The sequence below is a fragment of the Eleginops maclovinus genome, chromosome 3 (assembly GCF_036324505.1).
Source record: "Eleginops maclovinus isolate JMC-PN-2008 ecotype Puerto Natales chromosome 3, JC_Emac_rtc_rv5, whole genome shotgun sequence".
NCBI classification, from domain to species: domain Eukaryota; kingdom Metazoa; phylum Chordata; class Actinopteri; order Perciformes; family Eleginopidae; genus Eleginops; species Eleginops maclovinus.
In genome coordinates this window covers 21,563,887-21,589,415 of record NC_086351.1, presented here as the reverse complement: position 1 = coordinate 21,589,415, position 25,529 = coordinate 21,563,887, and the positions used below count along the sequence as shown (strand labels likewise).

The following is a 25,529-nucleotide window of genomic DNA, read 5'->3' as shown; positions in this document are numbered from 1 at the left end:
CTAAAGATATTCTGGCGTTGGCCCCTTATTATCAGCAATGTCCCACATAGATAGCCAGCGAGGGCTCTAAGAGCAGGCAGCAAAACATCCAAACGAATAGTGTGTCAGAATCCAACATCGATTTTTAAATCAGGCTTTACAAAATAGCTTAAAACTTACTCCAGTTTGTATTTTTTACAATCCAAACTCAACCGGATTCTATAGAGTATTGGTAATGCATTTCGCACAAAACTCTACAAAGATGGGAAATAATATCAAATGTTTTTACTAGTATCCATATGATATAGTATAAAGATGAAGATATCAAATATGTCAATTACAAATCATTCACTTGTTCCAGACAGAGCTGCTTCATGGCGCCCAATATACAGACACAATCCTCTCCAAAATAAGTTAGAATGAGTCTATTAAGCATACAAAGAGGTTACAACTAAACTGATAGAGCTGTGGAGACTTATTTAGCCAGCAAACAAAAACAAGCATACCCAACAACACAGAAAAGGACAATATACTGACTGTTTAAGTACAGTCTTTACAAATTACTAAGGGGCTCAAAGTTTCTGTAAACTGAATTTAAAGATAGAATGGGTATAATCTTGTCCAGATTGGCAAAAGTTACCCAGAGTCTAATTGAGATCTGCGTTTTTTATTTGTCAAAATGTGTAGCCGCAAGAACTCGACATTTAACTGTGGATTGGGCTTTTAATTGAAGTTTTATGGTATGAGTACCAGCATCAACTTTGCTTTTACGATATTACACTTAGAGTTTCTGAATTTGGGATTTGGCAACAGAGCTTCCTCATCTTCATTTACACCCATGTAATACTCAAGTCCACAGAGAATAACTCAATCGTTAAGAACACCAAAAAAACAAAAAAAAATCACAAGCAAATTACTAGTGTTCTGAGAGGAAGCTTGGGAGGAACAAAGACAGGCAGCCATAATTATATCTTGGCGTGTATAGCATGTCAATGGGCCACCTTCATTCTGGAGGGCATTCCCCCGGGCCCCTTAGGCATCAAAATGATGTCCAAATTATTTTGTGCTCTATTGCAGCATGGCGTGATTATCATATTTACTGGTGGTGCATTATGACAACATTGATGTTTACACCTGTCTCTGTGAGGAGGCAAGGTTTACCCTCTGTAATTTAGCAAATGTACAGTATGCATATGAGCTTGTTGGCAGGGATTTAAATTAGGTCAGAAATGGAATACATCAATAGCAACCCATATGTGCATCTTTCTTTTTCCTCCGTCCTCCCTCCCCTCCCCAGCCTTCTTTGCTCAGAAGCTTGGCGATGAAGCAGCTTGACGACTGCAGAAGTGTGATATGTGCAAATCACATTTGCAGATGAGCTTGAAACTCCCTTTTAATATTCAGATATCAGACATCCTGCACTGAGAAGCCCGCTAAGACGCGATTCGGGGGGAGAGAAAAAAAGCAAGATCCGCGTCATTAAGGGAATCGTTAGAGGCTCGGTTTACATTTTACATATTTCACAAAAATGTACAACCAAGTAAAAACATCGGCAGTTATCTGTGATAACAATGCAAATTTTGTCAGAGAGCGCATGAAGATTCTGTCAAAATCCAAAGTCGCTCAGGTCTTTCTTTTCTTTTTTTCTCTCTCTGGCTTAACACCATCAGCTTATTGGCGCTTTGATTTCTTTCATATTTTTTCCCGGAGAAGTCACACAGGCTTGTGGAGTCAAAGACGGTGAAAGGTATGTTTGCCACGAGGCACGGGAACACGTGTCCTCAGAGCTTGCCAATAGCTCATCAAACACACAGGCCTGCGGATGGATGCAAGCTTGGCTGGCGTTTAGGACGTCTAAGCAGCATCCGCTCTGCCACACAAACCATCACTGTTTACCTGCCTCACTCAGAGTCACAAAAAACAGCCCAGTTTCTGCACATTAATGCCTCCACAAGGTTGCATTTTTTCATTTACCTGCCTATGTTGCCAGTGGTGGAAAGTACTCTAAGTACATTTAGGTATGTACTTTACCTGACTATTCTCAGTTTATGCTACTTTATACTTCTACTACACAACATTTTAGAAGCCAATATTGTACTTTTTACTACATTTATTTGACAGCTTTAGTACTTTTTAGCTTTGGATGTTTAGCTCATACAAATCTGAATCAATTATGAAATACACTTTGATAAATATTTATAGGTTACGATATCGAGCAGCAGCATAAAACGTTATTAAAATTAGCTCTACATTCACCAGTTAGGATAAAAAAACACATAAATAACAATAATAGTAACTCAATATATCTGATTCTGAACTGGGCCATTACACATTAGGAGTTGTTATAGTTTTGGTACTTTAAGTGTATTTTGATCCAAATACTTTTACTTAAGTAAATATTTGAATGCAGGTATTTTACTTGTAACAAAGTACTTTTTAAAATGTAGTAGCACTTCTTCCACCTCTGTCTGTTGGTGGCGTTCTGACAACAATGTTGCTGCCTGTACAGCCTTAACTTTTTCCATTGGATGACAGAATGTAGCCCCTGCAATTTCCCCCCACTACCTCCTTCATTTCCCCGTGTCTTAGCTCTGCGCCAAATTTGTCTCTGTGCCATTTTAATTACAGCCAAGGCAATCTTTATGGTGGTATTCCGCGAGAACACCAATCTGCAAAAAAGGTGATAAGTAGAGCCGCCACCCAGCTTTGGTATCAGTAATAAACAGACACTTAATTGAATAATTTGACCTAAGAGGCTGATCCTGGGAAGTAGCATGTTAAAGAAATTATTTTGAATATTGAAGACAGTGCGGTGTTTTTCATGACGCCTGCAGTCGGAGAACACACAGTGGATTTGGCTGGTTGCCCGCCAACTCGCCAATGTGGGCCATGGTGAGTCTTTATGGAGCAGATAAGTGAGCCTTTGGTATCCTGGAAGCACTCAGATGTGTGTGTGTTTTCAGGGCGCGGGGGGGGGGGGGGGGTAGGACAACACATGTATGCAAGAGTCAGTGTGCAGGCGTGTGTGTGCATGTGTCCGATATGTACGAAGGGGGGGAGGGAGTGTGAAGTGTGCCCACTCAAGGTCCAATTCCAGCCACATGGGCACATCCCCCCCTGCCCCAAATACACACACACACACACACACACACACACACACACACACACACACACAGCAGCTTTCCTCAGAGCCTTAGAGACAATGACTCTCGGCCCCCTTCCTGTTTAAGGATAGCTGTCAGAGGATGATGGCTCTGATTCAACACTGCAGCAGGTTTGCACAGAGCTCCCTGATAAAACAGAAAAAAAGCAAAAAGCCTCCACTCTCTCCTCTCCCTCCTCTCCCTCCATCACTCTCCCTCTCCCTCTCCCTCCACAGTTCAACACTGATTTGACTGCTAGCATAATTTTGCAGAGGAGACTATTTGCAGATGCAGCATGAGTTATCAATCCGAACAGACACACAATCCGGGTCCAATGTCACTTCTCCTCATTATGTTAATGGTTAATACATGCAAATGAAAACATTCCGGCAATTTGATTTCTTTGAAGATAGTTTGCATATTGTCTTAGCCATAATGATGGTACACTTTCTCCACAGCTTGGATTTATGCGAGGCTAGTTAGTTCATTTTTATCAGCTCCGAGTTCATTTCTAGGGCTACTGGAATGTGTTTTCCCCCTTCCCCTCACTATTTAACTAATTAGGATTCAGGTACCATAAGCAGATTTTTCACGCTATTGGTGTTTTTCTTAATTAAGAAACAAATGAATTCTCCCCAGCAAAATAGATGGAACAACGGGATAGGGTGCCAGGGGCCAGATGCGGCGCTTCTTAATTAGAAGTCACTCCATTGTCTGAGGTTTTTTAATGAAGCTCCAATCTAAATGGATATCAAAAAAGCTTCTAGTGAAGAAAAAAAAAAAAAACACACACCGGCCATTTAAAATAATAAGGAAATAAAGATAATGAAAGACAAAAGATATGTACTGGCAGCCCCGGCTCACACCTCCAGTTCAGTGCATGCGGTGCTCCCGTCACCTCTGGATGAGCCCTATTAAAACGGCTCGATCCCTTGCTGCCCCCGCCTGCCTTGCAGCCATGTCTAATGTTCTGCCAAGCCAACAGCCAAACACTCTCTTTTCAACTTCTCATCAAAGGTGGAAGTTTCATTACCCCGTGGATGGTTATCGAGTAACTATTACTGAAAAACCGTTGCAGCTGTCAACTTACTGTCTCGGTTTTTGAAAGAACAGTGGAGGCTAGTCATGCTTATCATATGAACGTCGTTGTGATAGGCTGATGTTGCGCGCAAGGGAAGGCAATATTTCCAATTAGCCGGAACAAATTGTCACCTCGACGCAATATGGACGATAGAAACGGTGCTTTGCAATTAGATGTGCGCACCTGGGCTGTGTGAAAGTAAAGAAAAGGTGCAGATGGGACAAAAGAAAAGTTTGTTTTGTAGAGTTTTTCTCTTTTTCTGTGAAACCCAATCTTCTCAATCAACCTCCCCGATGTTGCTGCTGAAGGGGATAACATCGGGAGGGTTTTTCACTGAAATAAAACCCGTAGCATGCCCATATGTCCTGCCAACCCCATCAGTTCTTCTTCAGACGGCATGGCTTAGGAGCTCCCGGAGGATGGGCCAGTGCCCACTGATACGGGGCCCAGCTACCGTCTTGTCCAGGCCAAGTATCCCTGCGCCCAGGGGCTGTGCCATCAATGCCATGACTTGTGCCAGACTGGATCCCACCCAGCAATCCATTTCAAAGGCTTTTTTTTTATGGATCAGGTATGCAGTGTGATTTTCCTTTCCCTTTGTAATGCGCCGTGTCAAAGGCGAGCTAGGCTGACTTTAAAGTCATAAACTAGTTTTTTCCGCCTTTCATTTGGGAAGAAGACATAATTGATTTCTGACTTTCCAAATGTCAAGTTGGAAGAGATGAGAAAAAAGAGCAATGTCCTAAAAATCAATCGGCAATATGGACCATGTTGATTCGGAGGGTGTTTAGTGTTTAGGGTTTCTATTCACAAGTTGTTAATCAATAGTGACTAAATCATCAAAATTAATCCCAGGGGAATTTGGCTCTTATGGGGAGCACCATATAGAACAATGTACCATTTAAAAAAATAATTTTCAGTTCAAATCTGCCCAAAAATGTTGCAGAATTTTGGAGTGAAACACAATTTACTGATTAGTTGCTCTGGTTTCATGGAGTAAAAGAAAAGTAACTTTCCCGATTATAAAAGTCTCATTTTTTAAACACCTCCATTTATCCACAAATTACCATAATCCTCTGGATGTTCACTCGTGTGCTCCCTCTTGTTTAGAGCATTACTTGTTTATTTATATCTGTGAATGTGATTAGAGGGGAAGATTACTTAGCCCAGACACATGAATAGCGATCAAAGACCGGAGGATAATGTAAGTCTTTCCGTGATTGCTCAGCTCTTTTCAAATATACTGGTGGAGTATTAGAACAATACGAGTGGCTGTGCTCCATATAGTGTGACAACAATAATACAAAATCCTCGGGGAGTGAACCGCATGTAAACACTCCAGATGAACACACAGCACACTGGCACAAAGTGTCCTCTAATGCAGCAAAAATTAGCTTTGATCCTGACGAGGGGCACAGCACAGCAGCAATCAGTTCAGTGCAATGACATCAATTGTCGGACATAAATGCGGGTTTGAGGTGCGTCTGCTTCTGTATCTGTACAAAGCAGTGTGTTTTCTAGCTGTTTGTAGAAAATGGTGACCATCAGCCACGAGTAAACACGCAACATTATGTCCTTCTGATTATTTGAAACAAAAATGTGGACACAAATATGACACTCTCATCCAGATGATTTATGAAGAAAGCCATGACAGCTGAATTGTCTTTTATTCTGTCTGTCTGTGCTGTACACATTTGGAAGCAAGCACCAGTCCGGCCAATTATCGGCGGCAGGACAGAGAAACCTGTCACTCGGATATACATGACAAATGAAGAAGGACAGCGCAGCAAAACAGCAACAATAGAATCTTAAAAATGCACACATGCATGCAGTTGCGACAAAAAATAAATGTAAAAAAAGAAGGATCAAGCTGCAGTTTTGACAAACAAACTTTGCAAGGAGAATTTATTTGTGGCTGCTAATGAAGGACGGATCTTAGGACCAGTTGGCTAATTATTTATCCTGCTGGCTTTATGGCTCTCATTAATTTCCCGCCTCTCTCTCTTTACCTTCCATTGAAAGTCTGAAGTCAACCTGCATCTGGTGCTGATAACGCCAGGGTCTCAGCAGCCTCCCAGCCTCCCCTCTAACCCACCCACACGCAACCCCACTAGAGAAAAGGAGCAGCTTTCATACACCCATTGGATAATGCCATTAGAAAATGCACACTGCGCTTCGAAACCCACAAAGATGTGTACGCTAAACTAGGGGAAAACACAGTACAGTATATAGGGAATAGGCAGTGCTGCATCTCTGAATTTGGTGGGTTCTATAGCAAGACTAAAAAATGTGCTTGCTGTATGTAACAGCAAAGAAGGTACTGCATTGTATAGTACTTTTGAAAAATAAATTATAATATTTTCTTAGAAAGGAGTATCTAAAGTTGCAAATCAAAATAGCAGATACTTGATGGTTTTTGCTCATTTTAGACATTTTCTCAAAATATTTTTTTGGTTGACAAAAAACTCAAATGTTAACTTTAATGAGGTGTATTATGTCAACAGATTTCACATGACAGCATTAGGTTAGTTCAAAGCAATAATGTGAAGTTTATACAACAAATATTTGGTTCAACTTAATATTATTGCTTTCACCCAATCTAATACTGTCACGTGACATTTGTTGACTAAATACATTAATAAAGTCAACCTTTGAGTTTTTCATGTCTATTTTCTCCAAAATTGCATTAAAAAGTAGTCTGGCACTGGTATGGAACAATCGCCCAACCCCTATAAACAATAAAAAACATGAAATGAAGGGAGCATACTTTTTGTGAATTCTGCTGCGTGTTTCTGTCTGGCACTGTTAGCACCTTTCCTCTTTCCTTTCTTCTCTCGTCTACCCTCTGTCACTTATTTTTGGTTTGGGGGGTTGACTGAGATTGGCCCACACTTGGTGCTTTGGTGAGATCGCACCCCAGCACGTCTGAGCTGAGGCTACCCCTGCACCCACTCTGTCTCCAACTTCCACAATCACTGCCCACCTCCTCCGCCACCTGTAGCTGCCCCGCAACAACAATGAACACCAACCCCTTTACTTGCAAGGACCTTGTCGTCAAACCACGGATGAACCAAACGCCCAATTTGAGCCATTTCTTCCAAGGAGCGAACTGATAGACTCCACACTGGTCACACTTTTCAAACGAAACAGAGAGACACAGTGGGCGAGAATTGCTGAAAAGCAAATATTGTCGACTTCTGCTGACTTCAAACAGCAGTCAGATGGCAGAGACTACCTAGGCAGTTGAGCTGGGAGCTGCATTACACACAACAACACAAGAGAAAGGGCCTAAAGAACTCTCGGTGATTCCTTTCATGTTTCTCTTTACAGGAAACCCGGAGCGTTCATTTCTCTTCTTCTATGCAAAGGAAAGTAAACATGGCTCTCTCTGCAGGCTCATGGAATTGAACAGTTTTGAGCCAGTTGTTTTTTTTCTTTCTTGTGTTTTAAAATTAGATGTGTGAGCTCAACCGGACTTTGGAATATTCTATATTTCTTTAAAAATTACTTCAAAGATGAATTTGCATTTCATTCATGATACATATTTCATGTTACATCTGTCACCATTCATGTGTCATTCAGGATTTTCTGAAGTTTCCAAACTGAACTTTTGCTACACAAAGCCATGTACGCACACACACCTGCTAGCACAAAGACACAAAGTTAAAAAAGGAAAGGAAAGTTAACCCCAGTTAAGTTCTGTTTCAATCCCCACAATGCCCCAGTGATGCTCTACAGCGGTCTTATTGGACTATCAGTGCTTCGGGGTCATGGGCCTGGCCGGTCAAGATAAAACAAACCCTGATGAAATGAAGCATGCTGGGACAGAGAGGGCTGCTCTGCACTGATGGAGGAGAGGTGAAACTGTAACTGTGTCGTATTGACCCGAGTGACCCGGATCACCGATTGAACTCCACTACACTCTGTTTAGAGAGGAGAGAGGATTTACTCTAATGCTATAGGTGTTTCACGGCCAAAACAAGATGTTACCTAGAAAATACATGTAGAGGTTATAAAGTGTGATGCACTTTCATATATGCATTTGCTACTATATACCAATTTGTTGTGGCAAATATTAAAGTATACAATGATCATATTGTCCTATTTAGGCATATATAAGGTAATGGCTTCATATTTTTGATGCTTTCTTTCAACTCTCTATGTAAAGAGAGGTTTTCTTTATCACACAAAACATAGACATGATCTTTTATTTCAGGTCCAAATATGATCATAAAAATATAACTGTTTAAGAAACCAAATGTACTTTTTTAATAATTAAATCTTGTTCATTTAATATTTGTTGCATTGCTTCTTTGTCCTGATTTAAGACCCTTCCTACCATAAGAGAACATTTTTTTATTTGTGAACACTATGAAATTCTGTGCACCAATCAGGATTGAGCAATATTTGGACTAAAATCTAATGATTGTTGTTGTGGTGCTGCTTGTTTGTGTTGCCAAGCTGCTGACATAAAAAAAACTACTGATCTCTTGAGTGTTAACTTTAACTAAATATGAGGATTGTTGAATATTTAGGCTATTCAAAGGCTTTTATCACAGATCTGATTGAGTGATTGATGAGTTAATTGATTGGCATTTTCATCTTGTCATCCATGTCTTTAGTATTCAGTAGCATCTGTAGTCAACAGGAAGACAAACTACCTGAGAGACAGGTTAAATATCTAGACAGAGTCAGACAAAGTCGGAGGCTGACAAGAATAAGGGCAGTGTTCAATATTCCATTTGAATTGAGCCGACGACACAAATCGTTATTTACCACATTCAGATCACAGACTGACTGTATCACTATCACAGAGCTGGTCAATATACATCACTTCCACCCAAAGGATTACACCTCTTATCTGAAATGATATTCAATAAAGTATGACCGCAGAAATACAGAGTGGAGTGTTCTTGCTTGGATCTGGCTTATGCTGTGAAAAAAGAAAAAAACACTTTATTGGAATTAAGATCCAAGTCAAGATTACCTGAGGAAACAGCAGTTAGATTCCTGTTCCAGTGCCACGTCCTACACTTTATTCTCCGTTGCTCGGGGACTACACCACAGTGCACTGTTCGCTGCAAGCCATGGGGGTGTAATAGGATGCCTTTATGAAATATATAGAGACTCCCCAGCACCTTCCACAGATCATAGCATGGGCTAGGACGTGTGCACTTAAAAAAATGTAATCCATTACAATAACTAGTTACATGTCAAAAATATAGTTAGTCATCTAATCTGAGTATCAAAATATAAAAGTACTGTAATCGGATTACTTTCTGTCCCTTGTTTTAAAATGTAAGTGCCCACCCACTGCATTACAAAATAAAAGAAAGAAGACTTAAAGTAGCCTAAATATAAACCATAAAGATCAATCTTTATTTCAAAATGTATTGCAACATTGTCATCCTGCTAGTAATCGAGAATTGTATTATATATACCAGGAATCTGATCACTTATTTTGTTTCCTGTAATCGTAATTAAATCAAGTTGTGTTTTTTGTATTGTGATTATGTAATCTTGTTAAATGTACTCTCCAAGCCTTGCTAGGAGTGTGTGTATAACGCACAAGAAAACTAGCTGGTGTGTGTTTGACTAATACGGCCTCGTTAAAATGCCCAACAATCCGAAGAGTCAGTGAGGCAACGGCAAAACTTTCCCCAGGTCCCTGACGCTCCGCCACCGTAATATCATCAAGGTGCATGGGACGATACCACTCAGTCATTTGTGCTGCGTAATTAGCTGCTATACACCTTCCCTCCCCGCCGCTGTGCCATCCATTCACAGCTTCCAGCTAAGCGGGCGTCATTAGCCACATGAGATGAAGTTAACTCCACCGCTGCAAGTACACCGAAACAACTGAAATGTTGGCGTTAGTTAAATGTATTATGTCAACACATTTCACATGATTGCATTAGGTTAGTTGAAAGCAATAATATTAAGTTGAACCTCATATTTTTTTATTTAAACTCAATAGTATTGCTTTCAACTAACCTAATACAGTTGTGTGAAATGTGTTGACATAATACATTTAATTAGAGTCAACGTTTCAGTTTCTTCAGTGTATGTCAGACGGAATGTGGTCTGGAACAGTAGCGAGGTGGTTTCTTCCCAAACAAAGTCATCTCTGTATGGTTTAAACCGGACAGCTGTCATCACATTTTCCCTCTGTGTTGTGTATAAAGTGGGTTTGGGGAATGTTCTGCAAAAACTCCCGTCGCTATACATTCCCTGTTTTTATTTTCTATGTTTTATTTTTCCCTGACATCAAATCCAACACACACAGAACCGCCAGCCCCCCCCCATCCCTCCCACCCTCTTTTCTTTTCTTGTCGAGAACTTGATAAAGCCTTTAGTGAGTGTGGTTGGAGCACTTGGGCTGAGGATCTGATGAGAAGTGTGGGGTCTGTCACACACAAACACACACACACCACTATAAGTACATTCTAATTAGCTGATGTATGCAGGACCTCATCCACGTTGGAGGGGTATCAAAAAGCAATCAACGCCCCATCCCTGATGAGCTCAGAGGGACACAGAGATCCACATTGTCTATGGAAAGATGATGCGTGGCTGGGCCTCCATTCGGGCTTTCCAAACCACCATAATGCCATGCAATCACAAGACATTATGCACAGATCAGAACCCCAAAGCCACAGGATAGAGGGGGAAAAAAAGTAAAGGGAATATTGAGTTCATAATTCAAAAGCCTGATTATGATGGGGGCTCTTGTGAAAAGCTGCTGTGGAGAGCCAGAAGTGGGAGAATTGGCCTGCGAGGGCCACCAAAATATGCTTATAAATGCAGAGGACAAGCGTGTTTGAAAAACTGTTAAGATCAAGAGCGGTGCAGATAGCAGAGGAATCAGTTAAGATGACAACCCGTTGCTATGGAAAACTGAAAAAATTAATTCAGATGTATGAGGAATGTGATTCTTCTCTGCGAGAGGGAATCAAATAGAACTATAATGTCAACCTCAGCAGAAGATTTCAGTATCAGAATTAAAAGTTGTAATTTTTTTCTGGTTGCATTGCTTTTTAGCTACTGATTGTTAAGACCCTACTTACTATGAGTGAATATTTGTTCACATCATGCAGTTATGTACACCACCAGAATTAGGCAAGATTTGGATTAAAATCAGTTCATAGTTGTTGGGCTGTTTGTTTATGAAACCAAGACACTGTCATTCAAATCTTTTGAGTGAAAACATTAAATTAGAGCGACTGTACGATGAAAGTGATTCTTCTCGGAATCAAATAGAACTACAATATCAACCTCTGCAGAAGTCTGCATTATCAGCATGAAATGGTGAAAAAAAAAATATCCTAAATGTGCGATCTAGGATTTGTCACCCATTCATAATCTAATTTGACCTGCGGCCATACAGGCGATTGGTTTCAGTAAAGACCATAGGTGTTTTAGCTGCAGGCTCCAAAGGAGAGAGGCATGTGTGTCGCACAAAGACCATCGGTTAGCGACGTACCGAAAGGGACTCTGTATCACCATCTTATCTTCAAAGGACTGGGCAGGGGCTCAGGGGAGCTGTGCCACCGTCTCGCCTCCACACAGACACACACACACACACACACACACAGACACATACACATACACAGACACACACACACACACACACACACACACACACACACACACACACACACACACACACACACACACACACACACACACACACACACACACACACACACACACACACACACACACACACAGGCAGTGGGGGGGGGGATTTGGACCTGCAAGCAGGAACCAGAGATCTCTCGGCCGGCACCCAGGCATGGACCCTCCTCCAACTCGCCCGCGGAGAACAGGCAGGGTTCCTGCACACGCGGCACGACATCAGTGAGCTGAACCCCCACCCACCACCACCACCACCGCCACCGCCACCCTCCTCCTCTCTTCCCTCCTCCCTCCCTCCGCCGACTGCCTGCCCATTTGCTTCCTGGCCTCAGCTTGACGGAGGGGATGGGATCTGAACTCAACTTAGACACAGAGTTTCCACATTTCACAGATGGCCGGGAAAGGCTTTGCATGGAGGTGAGGAAACAGAGAGAGAGAAAAAGGGAGAGAGAGAGAGGGAGACTCATCGCCGGCGCCGAAGCGGGGCCGATTTCACACCACGGCAGTGTGTGCTAAAGCAGGCCGCCGCTAATCCACTCACTGAGGGGAAGGCCTGGAGCTATTCCGCCGCCCGACCGCCATCTCCCTCCACAAAGCCATAAATGGTGCATTATACAACTGGGCTTCAGAGACACTGCTGATATGCTGATAGGTGGTGGACAAAGACCAAAGCAACCACAGGAGCAGAGCCACATGCAGGACTGAGGGGCCTTAGCGCGGCAGCAGAACAGCACACATGTACCCAGGCATGATCTCACCAATGCTTACTTGCTGAGGTGTGGACTGTTAGAGTGCTATATCTGCTCTTTTCATCAGGGGTTAGTTCAAGCTCTGGATTGGGCCTCGAGACAGAGATGGACATGCACTAACACTCCCTCCTCTCCTGCTCTACAACAAAATAGCTTTTTTTTCCCCACTCTCTCTTTCTCCCTACTGTGAATTCCTATCTGCGAAAGTTACCAAAAGTCTTGAAGATGAGTCTTTGAACTTATGAAAGGCAATCATGTTGAATGAAAGGAGACAGGAAATATATAAACATGGGGGAATTTAAATAAATTGCCACAAAGAAAATCACGGCGAGGGCAGCGAATTATGTAACGATAAGACAGCCACCAGCCTAAGCCACAAAATGAGATGTTTTACATGAAACGAACAGCAGTCTAGATTAGAGAGCCATCCTGTTTAGACATGAAGCCAATTGGGTTGATATCACATGTAGAGAAAATTTGAAAGATAAGTGGGAACTATGAGAATTGTTATAATCCAACTGTAACAAAAAGCTCAAGTATATTGGCTTTTCCCCCCAGAAGCACTGCGCGATAAACATCTCCGATGAAAGAAGTTCATTACTTGTGCGCCGTGAAATGTAACATGCTGTATTATGAGTCTATGCCAACCTACAGCGAGGCAGCCTCTAAATGAAGCCTCAGGCATTTAATGGACATCATTAGGTGAAAACATATAAGAGATAATTATGGTAATTACAAATCCCTTTTATTCGCCCTGAGTCTTTGACAAGAAGGTTGTCATATCAGCCACTTCAAACAAACAAAGAGTTGTTGTCTCTTCCCCTAAATGATGTCCAGTTCCATTTGGATGGGGATTGTCTTCGGATTATCCTTTTTTTATTGTTTGGTTAGTGGCTCTGAATGGAGGCTACATTTCTTTCGGCAAAACTTGATTAAAACAAGTGATTCACAATAGTGGAATTTGACTTGCATTTGCATAGGCACTTCATTACAAGTGAGACCTTGATCTTGAAAGCAGCCCCCCGTACAAAGCTAATGGACATGTCTATTGGAGATGGAGGAACCAAGGCCTTCGATTTAATATCACAGACATGACAATGGGCACCCAATGCCTGTCTTATTTAATTTCAGCTCAAAACAATATCTAAAGGAAGTAGTGGACAGTCAGAGAAAGGCATTTCTATTGGCTTTGTAGCATCATGTTAAAGAAAAAAAACAAAGTAATCTAGGCTTTTCAGGCAGGGTATCTGGGAGAGAAAGGGCACTTGGGGACTTTAGCCTTTGCAGACCATTTACATGCACAAAAAACTATAGAACACACTACAGGTAAGGGAAAACCCCAAAAAGCATAATAGGGTATCTTTGAGTAATGGAGTTGTGTACTTGTGACACTGGCAATATTGCAGCCTATTCTGACCAAAACACATCTTCCTAGAGTTTGTTTTAGTTAAATCTAATCCAAGTGTTACTGTTATTTTTGCCACACAGGGTCAAACCAAGAGCAACTCTTGTCACGTCATCTCAGCGATACACGATCTGAGCAGAGTGAGCAGATGAAATGTTGTATGGAAAGTCTTTACGCAGACACCGAGAGGCAATCGTGAAAGATTTGGGTGTTTATTTACAATATGCATCCAATCATCCTTTGTCACCGTTCCATGTTCCTCTTTTTTCCGAAACCACAGAGAGACACTCGCTGGAGATTCCTTTTTTGGCCTCTTTGCTACACAAACTCATAATACGGTGCCGTCTTATCAGATCCCTCTTACAATAACAGATTCACTCAGAGTCAAAGCTGTTGTTTAACTTATTCGATCCCATGGGAAAATTCAGTTCAAACAAGTCAGGAGACATCTGCCAGTCCACAGCAGCTGATGATGTCAACGGGTCCCTGCTAGACCAGATTCCTGCAGCACTTTCAATCATTCCCAGTGAGATTACTGCAATAGGATATTACTGTACAAACTATGACCATGTGTCCTGCTGCCACAAAGCTTAGCAACATATTACAGTTTGTCAAAGCAAGCTATTGCGAGGCTGAGATAGATACAGAGAGGAGGAGAGAAGCCATTGACCTTTGTGTCCTTCATATTTGCCTAGCTTTCCCTCAACCCCAATCTGAAGAGTGAAATCATCTGATCCCAAACTAACTGTCAAGCGGCGTGTGATGGCGGCAGAGCCAGCAGACATCAATCAATCAGATTTTCTCCTGGTCTATCACAGGAGGCTTTTTTTCCCTGTTTTGCCCAGGCTTATCATCTGACCCAGTTGTTATCCTGTTTCTGAAGCTTAAAAAACTTGATTATGGTCAAATGTATTTCTCGAAGATTCACTTTCTAGTCTGAACCAGAAGGCAAGAACATATTATCACCAACAGAAATGAACGCAGGATGTAATGACTGTTTTTTTTTTTTCTAAATGAGGCTCTTAATTCTGCACTCATGGTGGAAATAAGGAGTTTGAGCCAGTTATCTTTGCTTTTCAGGAATGCATGATTGCGTGAACCTCAGATAAAATCCAATCTGATATCATAAGACAAAAAGGCATTTTAGTTGGCTACAGCACTTGCTCAATGTCAACAGTTTTTAGTAATTACCAGATAAGCATTCTCTGAAATACACAGAGAGAGAAAATTGGCTGATTCTGAAATAATAGCGGCTGCATTTCTCTCCGGATGTTTACTCTGTCACTTCACAAAAGACCGCTTTGAAATAATAAGAAGCAGGAGACGTGCACTTCTTCACACGTCACTCGCTTTCGTTAATGTCCAATATCTAATCTGATTTGCATAATTTACAGTGAATAATCGATCACTATTTGTGTGCAAAAGGCTCCATTAAGGATATTTCAGTTCCCTAGCTAATGGCATGCAGGCAGATATGGCCTCTGATCACATGATGTGTAAGCTGTGCTGTCAACAGCTTTAGCAGCTTTGCAATGGTGCAAATCAAAAACACAGCCTCTTTAAAGTATTAACATGTTTTGAAGTTTGTTTTATATTTTCAGCATATTTGACATAAATTGTTTATCTGTTTACAAAGCTTTGTCATTAGCGATTTTCCGCCGAGGCCTTAAGATGCGATGCGTTTTGTGGCGTCCGTCGGTCGGAAAATGCTGATGTACAAATTGAACTGAAAAGCTTGTTACTTAATCCACCTATCCCTTAACTATAGAGCCGGCTGTATTTCATCCCAATGCAAAGCTAACCCCCCCCCCCCCCCTAAAATACATCCTTGGTAATTCGTGCCAAGCTAGAGATTTACACCGAACAGCTATTAGGGCGTCACTTTCTGGAGTGCTAGCACAGGGAATGGTGTTCTCCAAATTAGTCCATGTCTTTATCATCTATTAAGAAAATAAATCATGGGTTTCTTTAATTACTGAAACAATATATGCGGTTGAAGTGAAACTCAAGGCTTGGCTCAGGATTTTACTGTATATTGCTCAAAAAATTGTGACAATTCCTGCTGCAAAACGTGACTCATATTTCCAGGAGACTCTTCCGTTCCCTCGTCCAAGTTTCAGTCAAATCCCAATTTTGACGTATCCCATGAAAAAATGTTGATTAACCATGGCTAATTAAACCGAAATACACAAAAAGGATCTTAATACTGACATAAAAGTTGTTTACATCCCCGCAAATGGGAGACTGACAGACTTTATTTCTTGACTAAGGCAGAAGCGAGTTCCTGTAGCAGAGCTGTTTCTCTTCTGGGCTATGGAGGTGTCAAAGCATCACACAAATGCGATGAACCCAATATCCATATCCATGATACATCAAAACCTTGGTATGGCACAAAAATAACTGCAATACCTCAGGAGCAACCTCAGAAATCCCCTTAATTGAGCAATATCTTCATTCCTGATCCATGTGCATCAGCAAGGTGAAAAGGGACTGTGCAAGTTAAATGAAAGAAGAATTCATGATGTGTGGTGGCCCCTCTTATTCACCCTGGCTATTTCCCCTCTTGGCAGGGGCCAAATAGAGAATGTTAAATGAGGCAATTGTGTCCCGGAGGCAAAAAGGAGGAAGAAAAAAAAAAAAGCAGGCAGTGCCCCTGCTCTCTGCTCCAACCCTGAGGAGCATTCTGCAGCATGATGAGGTGCATCCACCCAGGCAGGCCTGCCCCCACCCAAATACCTTACACCAGACCTAACTCTACTTCTATACAACATCATGCACTACTAATTAGTCAAATTCTTCAATTCAAGATGTACCAAATTTCAGATAAATCACAATATGCCAGAAAGATACAACTCCATTTTCTTTTTCTGTTATAGGCAATTGTTAAAAATAACCAAGTAGAGTTATTCAAGTATTTTATTCAAGCTTGTACTTACTTGATAATCCAATATTATTGTTTTTGTTTTACTAAAAACTGCCTATTTTTTCTTTTCTTTTTTTCTTTTTTCTGTTGGTCGACTAATCGTTGCAACTGTACTTACCTTGCGGATAAAGATTTCAGAGAAACTAAAAAACATGCAACCATCTTCAGGAAAAAACTACACCAGTCAAAATAAGCACGACCATAATCACCTACAATAATAAAATGCTTAAAGATGATGCATAATGAGAAGAAAACTTTGCCAGTCATTTTAGATCACCACACCTCAATGATATCCTATGCCCCAAAGACAGTGAGCACCAGGATTGAAGGCTTGCAGAAATCCCAGGATGTAGATGTGTTAGCATGCTCTGGCTGCAAGCCCCACACTGTCAGCCGTACAGACACACTCCACGGTGACACCTCTGATAATCAAAGCTTTGTCTGGGTCTTAAAAGGACGTACTTGAACAACAGCGAGACCAGAGGCCCTCTCTGCTGCAATGGCCTTTGGACATCAATATTTAAATCTTACATCTCTGTTGTGATTAGAATGCTGCCTTTCTCTGTTGTTTTTCACCCCGTCTCTCCTGAAACAACGAGGTGGGGGTGAAAAAGAGGCTGAAATCAATGATCTTTGAGTCTAAACTAGATTCCTAAGCAGTTTGCCACTCTCGGCAGCAAGATAAGATAAACTCTCTTTGACCTAAGAGATGAAGTTGCCATGACGATCAGGGAGTCCACTTTCTCTATTGATATTTCGCTGATGTAACAACAAATGGTACCAGATCCCGCTCCTGATAATGGTGATTAATTAATACCAATATTGATCCCTACAAGCAGGAGACAAGGCTATTAACTTAAAGCGGGCTGAAAGTCAATTGTTACCTGGGGGCTCAATGGGCGTCATTGATATAAAATCTAAATAAACAGAGAGGAATACGGTCTAGGGAGTGAGGCGTACACTGAAGAAACTGAAATGTTGACTTTAATTAAATGTATCATGTCAACAGATTTCACATAAATATATTAGGTTAGTTGAAAGGAATAATATAAAGTTTGAAAGAAAAAATTGTAGGTTCAACTTAATATTATTGCTTTCCACTAACCTAATACAGTTATGTGACATTTGTTGACATAATACATTTAATTAAAGTCAACATTTCAGTGTACAATCAAAGAGGAAATGCACAACAGTAGATTTAGCTTTTGTTTAGCACATATTGCTAAAATTACGATTTTCAACACAATGCTCACAGCAGTGGTTATTGGAATAATAGCACTGGAATTCAGGAAAGAGGAAGATAAAGAGGAAACAGCGTGAGGAAGTGACCTCCACCTTTGCTGCAACCCTGCCCACATTTCACACTGCTGTCCAGGCACTGCAGCGACAAAGAGCGCAGGATCAGACACCGTCAGTCCATCGCCTGCCAACCCCAGCTCATCCAACACATCACACAGCTCTGTTTGCAACAAAGGAAGTAGCAGCTGCTATACATACCTCTCCCTATAGCTGCAGAGACATAAGCAGTAATAGCAGCGTGGCGAATACTTTCTCCACAAGTAGACACAATGGAAAAAAAAACATTACAAGACGACGACATTCATCTGCATTGTTGTTCCGTGTCAAAAGTGAGGAGGCAATTGGGGATCCTTCAGCTAAGACGAGGCAACGGCACAAGCTGTTATTGGCAGGGAACAGATGTTTGAGGGAAAGTTGGCATTCAACAACCATTCTTCTTCTGACAGAAATCAACAAGAGAAACACAAGAGACAAGCCGTGATTGTCACCCAATGAAAGAGAAACCCTTAAATATACAGCGAGGCTGGCATGCAAAGATTTTTTGATTTTACACCCCCAAAACATCTGACTGCCGGAGCTGCCAGCGTTCGCGGGCCAAGGGTGAAGCGTGGCGTCTACAACTTCCACAGCATTAGCACGCTTTTCCCTATATTAGAACACTAAGTTGTAGTAACCAGGAAAAAATATGGAGTCTAATCCCAGAGAGAGAAAAAAATAAATCTAGCAGCCTCGATCCCTCTGCTGAAAAACACAGACACATGCTCGTTGCACATACTGTACATGCACCGATGTATACACAAGCAAACACACACACTCACACACACACACACACACACACACACACACACACACACACACACACACACACACACACACACACACACACACACACACACACACACACACACACAAATTCAGATACAGGATGTTGGCAGACAATTCAGTAAACACTCCCCTTATCCCTTACTACTGTAATCTGCCTCTGATAAATGCCCCTCAAAGATAGAAATGTCACCTGATATGGTAAACAGTATGCTGACATTACATAAAGTGGCCTTATGCTAAGGAGTTGGAGAGATTAACTGTGGAGCGGAGATGGGAAAAAATGTTCTCCACGATAAAAAAAAACAGACTTCTAGCTCCTCGCAGAGAACACTGTTTGGCTGTCATTCAGTTCAAAACTAACTAGCAGGGAAAGCAGGGATCTAATTATAATAATCCAAGGGTTGTGTGTATATTATGTTCTATTTAAGGTACCTCAGTGTAAACAGAAAGTAAATAATTGACTGCAATTAGTAATTACATTTGAAACAATTATACTTCTGATAATTTTCTAGATGAATACCAGAAAAATAAGGAAAAATGTCCAGTTTCTAAAAATCCAAGTCTTGTTTTTCAGTCAAATAAAAGAAGACATTCATCAAAATATCATATAAATTAGAACAAATAAGGAATGATCCATGTTTGGATGTCTGAAAAACTGCATTTTCTGCCTTTTATGCATGAAATGTCAGTTTAATCGATTATCATAATTTATATAGACAACAACAACAAAAACTCTGTTAGAAGTTAGCATCGTTTTCATCAAAGTCTTAATATGGAATATACAGTATCAACAAAAAAACAATGCACTTTAAAAAAAAACAGCAATATGTAACAAAGCATCCCTAGCCCCTGTTCCAACTTTAACCGCAAGGCATTATGGGTAAAAACAAAACAAAAAAAGGCATTTCTGTAAGAGCAGTGGAGCAGCTTTACAGATCTCTATCACGTGAGAGACAAGTCATTTGGACAGTATGACACGACAGGGAGCTCAGGGGACTTGTGCACTTGCTGCTCGGGTGCTGTTCAAACTTACAGTACCAGAGCAGCATAATCACTGCAGTACGCTGCCTGACTCTGGTTGGACATTGTGGAGTAAAAAAAGGAAGCAACATGAATTTTCAGACGGTCCATACGGAGAAGACAACAGTAAAGGGGAGAGCACTAAGTCAGTTTAATAAGCACATTTGACATTAGACGTCCGCCCATGGCCTCAGAGGGCCGCTTCAATATGTTCCCATAAACACTGGCGGAGGCACGCTCCCTACATCATCCAGATTCCCCTTTACGCCGTGAAACTTTGGGGGGCAATTTTACAGAAAAATTACTCTGAGGGGCCTGGTTTCAATTCAGCCATGTTCATATCTTTCCTTCCTATTAAGCATCAAAATGTTCTCCTCTCAGTGCGAATAGAGGTATGGACACCACCAGCAGCAGGGGAGAGGCGAGGGATGAGGTGGGGGGCAGTGGGGGGTAGGGAGGAGAAGGAGGGAGGGTGAGAAGAGAGGAAAGAGGGAGCTTGGTGGAATTCACACATCATATTACAGCAGCTAATCGCAATCCGCAGAGCATCAGCGATATTTTCATCATTCCTGTCAAATTCTACTGACCCGCCTTGGAACAGCTAACAATCTGGGCAATTTATTGGCATATTGGCACGGGGTGATAAGGCTAAAAACAACAGCAGCTAGCAGCTGGCCCTGCGAGATGAGCTGATAACATTGATATGTGCTCCCACACAAAACACCTCCAACCACTATCTGCACTCTCTATCAAACTCTTATTACAATAAAAGTGTATGGCTTTTTTTTCTTTCTTGGAAAAGCAACAAGGGGAAGGGGGTTTAACAGAAAAAGGGGGGTCAGAAATATATATTTATATCTATATAAAAAAATCAGATGTAACGTTTGAGGGGAAAACAACAAGGGGGGAAAATACATAATTTATCACTGTATTATCAGGATATCCAGGCAGCCTAATCAAGGAGCACTGAGTGACTATTTTTTGCCTTATCATCCAAAGTGGTGGAAACGGAGAAGGAATTATCAGCCAGCTGCAGATTGCTGGGCTGGAATTTTAATGGTAATAATCGGGTTTCTGATGGTATATCTTCCCTGCTTATCTTTCCCATTATCTGGCCTTATCTCCCCAGTCATCGGAGCAAATTAATGGTGCTCTTTCAGCATCGCCTTTTTATCACCGCTCAGAGAGCACCCAAGGGGAAAGAATAAGCAAAATATTAAAATACTGCATAAATCACAATTTTAGATAACGGTCCAATGTATGCAGGAGGAGGGGAGGTGGGAGTGCGCCCAACAACCTTTTTGTCCTTTAGAATGACTGTCTGTGCCTGACTTTCTGTGCACTGCCTCCCCTGCCTTTTTTTTCCCAGAGTTCCCGGGGTAGGAGAGAGGATCTAGGCTCCAAGTGACCTTTTCTGTTTCTAACTAGAGCTTGATTATACCACTGCACAGCGGCTCCATATTAACAAGATCTTACACATGACATACCAATTCACACAGGGCCAGGTCACGAAGCGCAACACAAACGTTAGACGCTCTTTTTACTCGACGACAACATTTGGATGCTACGATGGGATTGGTCCAGAGATGAGTGGGCCTATCACGTCATACGTTATTGTGCTTCTTTGTTGATTAAAAGTAGTTGCAGGTTTCTATTGGATGCCAGTAAATACATTATATACAAACTCAAAGACAATTAATAAAAAAGGATGTTTCTGACAAAAAATATATTTGCCGTATACAGTTTATGGCAATCAAAGTGTTCTTACTGTATGAGGAATAAGTGCAATTTTTTTTCATAAAAAATAATAAAATTAAACCCTTTTCACAAACTATTAATAAATGCAATGCTAAACTGGTTGGTTTTAAAATTGTATATTTTTAAAAAAAGATACTGTTTAAAACACTCATCAATCCTAATTTGTTATCAAAAACACAATAACAACAAATCTAAATTCATAACCATATTACCCTTAATAAATAAATGTTCTACCCAATACAATATTTAAAAAGTCCAACAATAATAATTAAAACAAAACATGACGACACACAAAACTGTCTTGTGTCGCAGAATCGGTCAGACACAAATGTATTAAAACAGACCTTGTATACCAACATGCACATGCCCTCGTGAATGTATGCATGTGACCTCACACACACATGCAGACACACACACCCCCACACACACACACACACACACACACATACAAATGTTGCCTTAGAACTGAATTCTCCCTAATGCCTGGACGCGGATAAACAGTATCATGAGTGCGACACAAATCAGTGGAAGTGGTTTGATATTTGATATTTTGATCCCAAAGAAACCACAGTCTGCTTTTGAGGCAGGACAGCAGCAGACAGGAGTAACAGCAGACAGAGGACACACACACTGTACACACACTGGTGTCTGCTGGAGTGTGTTTGTGTATGTGTGGGCGTGTGTGTAAAAAACACAATGTATTAAATGATGCTATACAGGCTCTTTAAAATCATTAGAATTATGAAAAGTTCTTCATAAAAATATAACGTATTTTGAGAATAATTCAGATATGTGATAGTGACACACTTTTGAATTTATCTGCACAATAAGGTTTTACTTTATTAATATTCCAATGCATTCAAAACCATTTTCCTACATTTCAGGTTTCATTTCAAGTACATTTAAAATTAAATATGTGTAAAAACATGCTGTTAAGAGCAGAGCAATTTTAGAGTTCAGTTGAATTAAATAATATTTCAAAACTTGCTACACTTTAGCTGCCATACTAAGCTACAGCTAATAACAATGATTCATATGTTTAAAAAAAAGGCTTTACTCTGGAGTTTGTATAGGAGTGTCTGTACACGTATTAATGCACAGACACCATGTGCAAGTAAACAACATGATGAGTGTGTGAAGGAGTGTGTGAGCCACGAGTGTGTCTACAAATAAAAACATTTCATAGCAATGCAATTCCAAAACACATCGGCCTTTTAAAGCAATAACGTGGTACACTTTCAGGATGTATTAGGGCCTAGCATTGAGAATGACTGGTGATTAATAAAAAGCTTGAGTCAAACAGTGTGATTCACAATTTTGGATGAAAACTACAATAGTCCCATCAAACGGACAAACAAATAACTTCATTTTGGTACAACTTGGAAACTTTTCCTCCCGTAGCACGGTGGGATTTGGATTATAAATCATCTTTTAGAGAAACACAAACCTATCTGCGGAGGGACACCGGAGCTGGACCGTGACAGGCAACACATGAGTGGCTGCTGAATCAGCTCCACTGTGGTCACTATCACTACAATACCCCGCAAACTCTGGGAAAGCTCGGAGACGCGGTGCAGCGGCTAGAAAAAATGAAATAAAGGGCTAAAAAAACTTACGTTTGATCTGCCTGGGGTTGCTCTGCTTCCTTCGGGACATGCCTGCTGTGCGGCTGGTCAGTGAATCCAGGTGTAGTACTGACAGATCGATAGGTTCTGGTTCATCCAAGCAGCCGGTTTTGGGTTTTTGTCTGATGGTAAATTGCGAAAGAAAAAGAAGAAGAAGGGGGGCAACGGTACTTTTTTTACGCACAAGTCTATCGTTCCGTCTGTCTTTCCTTTATCTTTCTCGTTTCTCTGGCTCTGGCTGTGGCTTTCTCTCCTTCGCACACACACACACACACACACACACGAATACACACCCTCCTTCTCTCTCTCTTGCTCTCTCCCTCTCTCACTCTTTCTCAGCACCGTGCTCCGTGATGAGGCTGCGCTTCGCCGCGATCCGCACGGACTGACTGGGGAGGTGAAAGCGTTTCGCGCTTTTGTTTGAAGATAAGGTTTGTTCCTCCCCGGGTACCGTAGCCGCAGCTCAGTGAACTTCACTTGATCCACAATTACTTTAAACTTCCCACCTATTAATTAGCGTCGGCCTTAATTAGCGCGCGTGTTTTGGGGGAAATATAAACGGAGATGGAGACACACTGAGCTCCAGCCAGGGATCAACATGAGGCATCGCAGCCACAATAAAAACAAAAAAATAATAATTTACGGTGAATTTATCTCAAGACATTTTTTCACACCTGCCATCAGTTTGCTTCAAAATTATCCATACGATTAATTTAACATTTTTACTTTATCCATTACGCAAAAAGGAGGTGTATAATTTAATACAGCATGTGGTCATATCAGCAGCAAATCTGAACCTTTATTGGTTGAATACTCCAGGAATAGCTCAGTTGCAGCCTGGCCACTCATTCACCCATAATGCACTGAGAGTTGATCTGGCTTGAGATGCCATGAACCCCAGTTACTTGACCTCTTGGTCAAAAACTGAAACAAGTCATTTACAATTTAATATTTTTATAGCACACACCTTTATTTGTTTCACAGTTTATAAAAGACTGGTGCATTTTTTGTACTTTTATGTGTTTGTTATTTTTATTCGTTATTATTTAAGGAATTGTATGTAGGCTAATATAAACCAATGCCACTCACCACAGGATTTACAGCATAAACTCATTTCCAATCCCCTAGATGGGCCTAAATCATTAAAACTCAATAACAAACACAGAAAGTACAGTCAAAAAACACAATCTCAACAATATAGTTACGTACCAAAAACACAAAATTCAGAATAGAACCCAAAAACACAGACAAAACAATTAAATGACGCACCATAAAACAAGAGACACTAGACCATGCATATACAGTATGTCTGAGCTATCTTTAAACACTATTTAAATTTGAGTGTAACATGATGTTTAGTGAGTGAGTTCTGTATGTAGGGAATGCCACATTTTGAGCAGAAAAAGCTTTGTCCAAATGAGGAGTTTCTCAAGGCATCTTACCTTGATACTTTTACCTAAAAATGTGTACACTTACTGTAGAATATATTCCAATGGCAGTGGATTTACAGCTTGTTTATGCCTTGTTTATTCATGAATTTTTCATAAACTGTCAATCATAGCATTGCCTACAATTAGCCTGCCTATAGACAGAGAAAAAATATTCTAAATATTTAAAGCGGGAGAGAGAGAGAGAGAGAGAGGAAAGGAGAGGCTTGAAATCATTCAGATTTTGACTGCCATGTTCTGAATAGTTGCCCAAACTGGAAATCACTCTCTTCAATTAGCCAGTTGGACTGCCAAGGAAGACAACCAAGTGGCCTGTGAAATTATCTTGTAACCCAATTCCACAACTTTGGAATGGAGTCTGAAACTACAGAATAATTTATGTGGCAGACGGGTCAGTGGCGGTTCACCTTGAGGAGAGCATCTGTTTCGCGAGCCTCCTTGGTTTGTCTCTTCCTGCATCCACCAACCCCTCCCCCCTGTCCTCCTTTGACTGAAGTTTTTGTCTTTCTTCTCCACATACAGCTTTGGTCAGGATCCAAACACAAGTGATGTCATGGGACACTCATAAACAGTGAATCATTTCATATCTCAGCTTTGCCATAAATCATTACCAAAGCTGTGTTACTCTTTGTTAAG

The 25,529-nt window shown here is 41.0% G+C and overlaps 1 protein-coding gene across 1 annotated transcript in view; it reads right to left on the bottom strand.

Moving 5' to 3' along the window:
- The window catches only part of zfpm2a (zinc finger protein, FOG family member 2a), a 119,889-nt gene extending 96,081 nt beyond the window's left edge, over positions 1 to 23,808 (bottom strand). The window contains exon 1 of the mRNA XM_063879952.1: positions 23,437 to 23,808. Within this exon, the coding sequence (XP_063736022.1) occupies positions 23,437 to 23,476 (40 nt within the window). The 5' untranslated portion in view covers positions 23,477 to 23,808. The remainder of the gene's footprint in view (positions 1 to 23,436) is intronic.
- Positions 23,809 to 25,529: the final 1,721 nt, after the last annotated feature.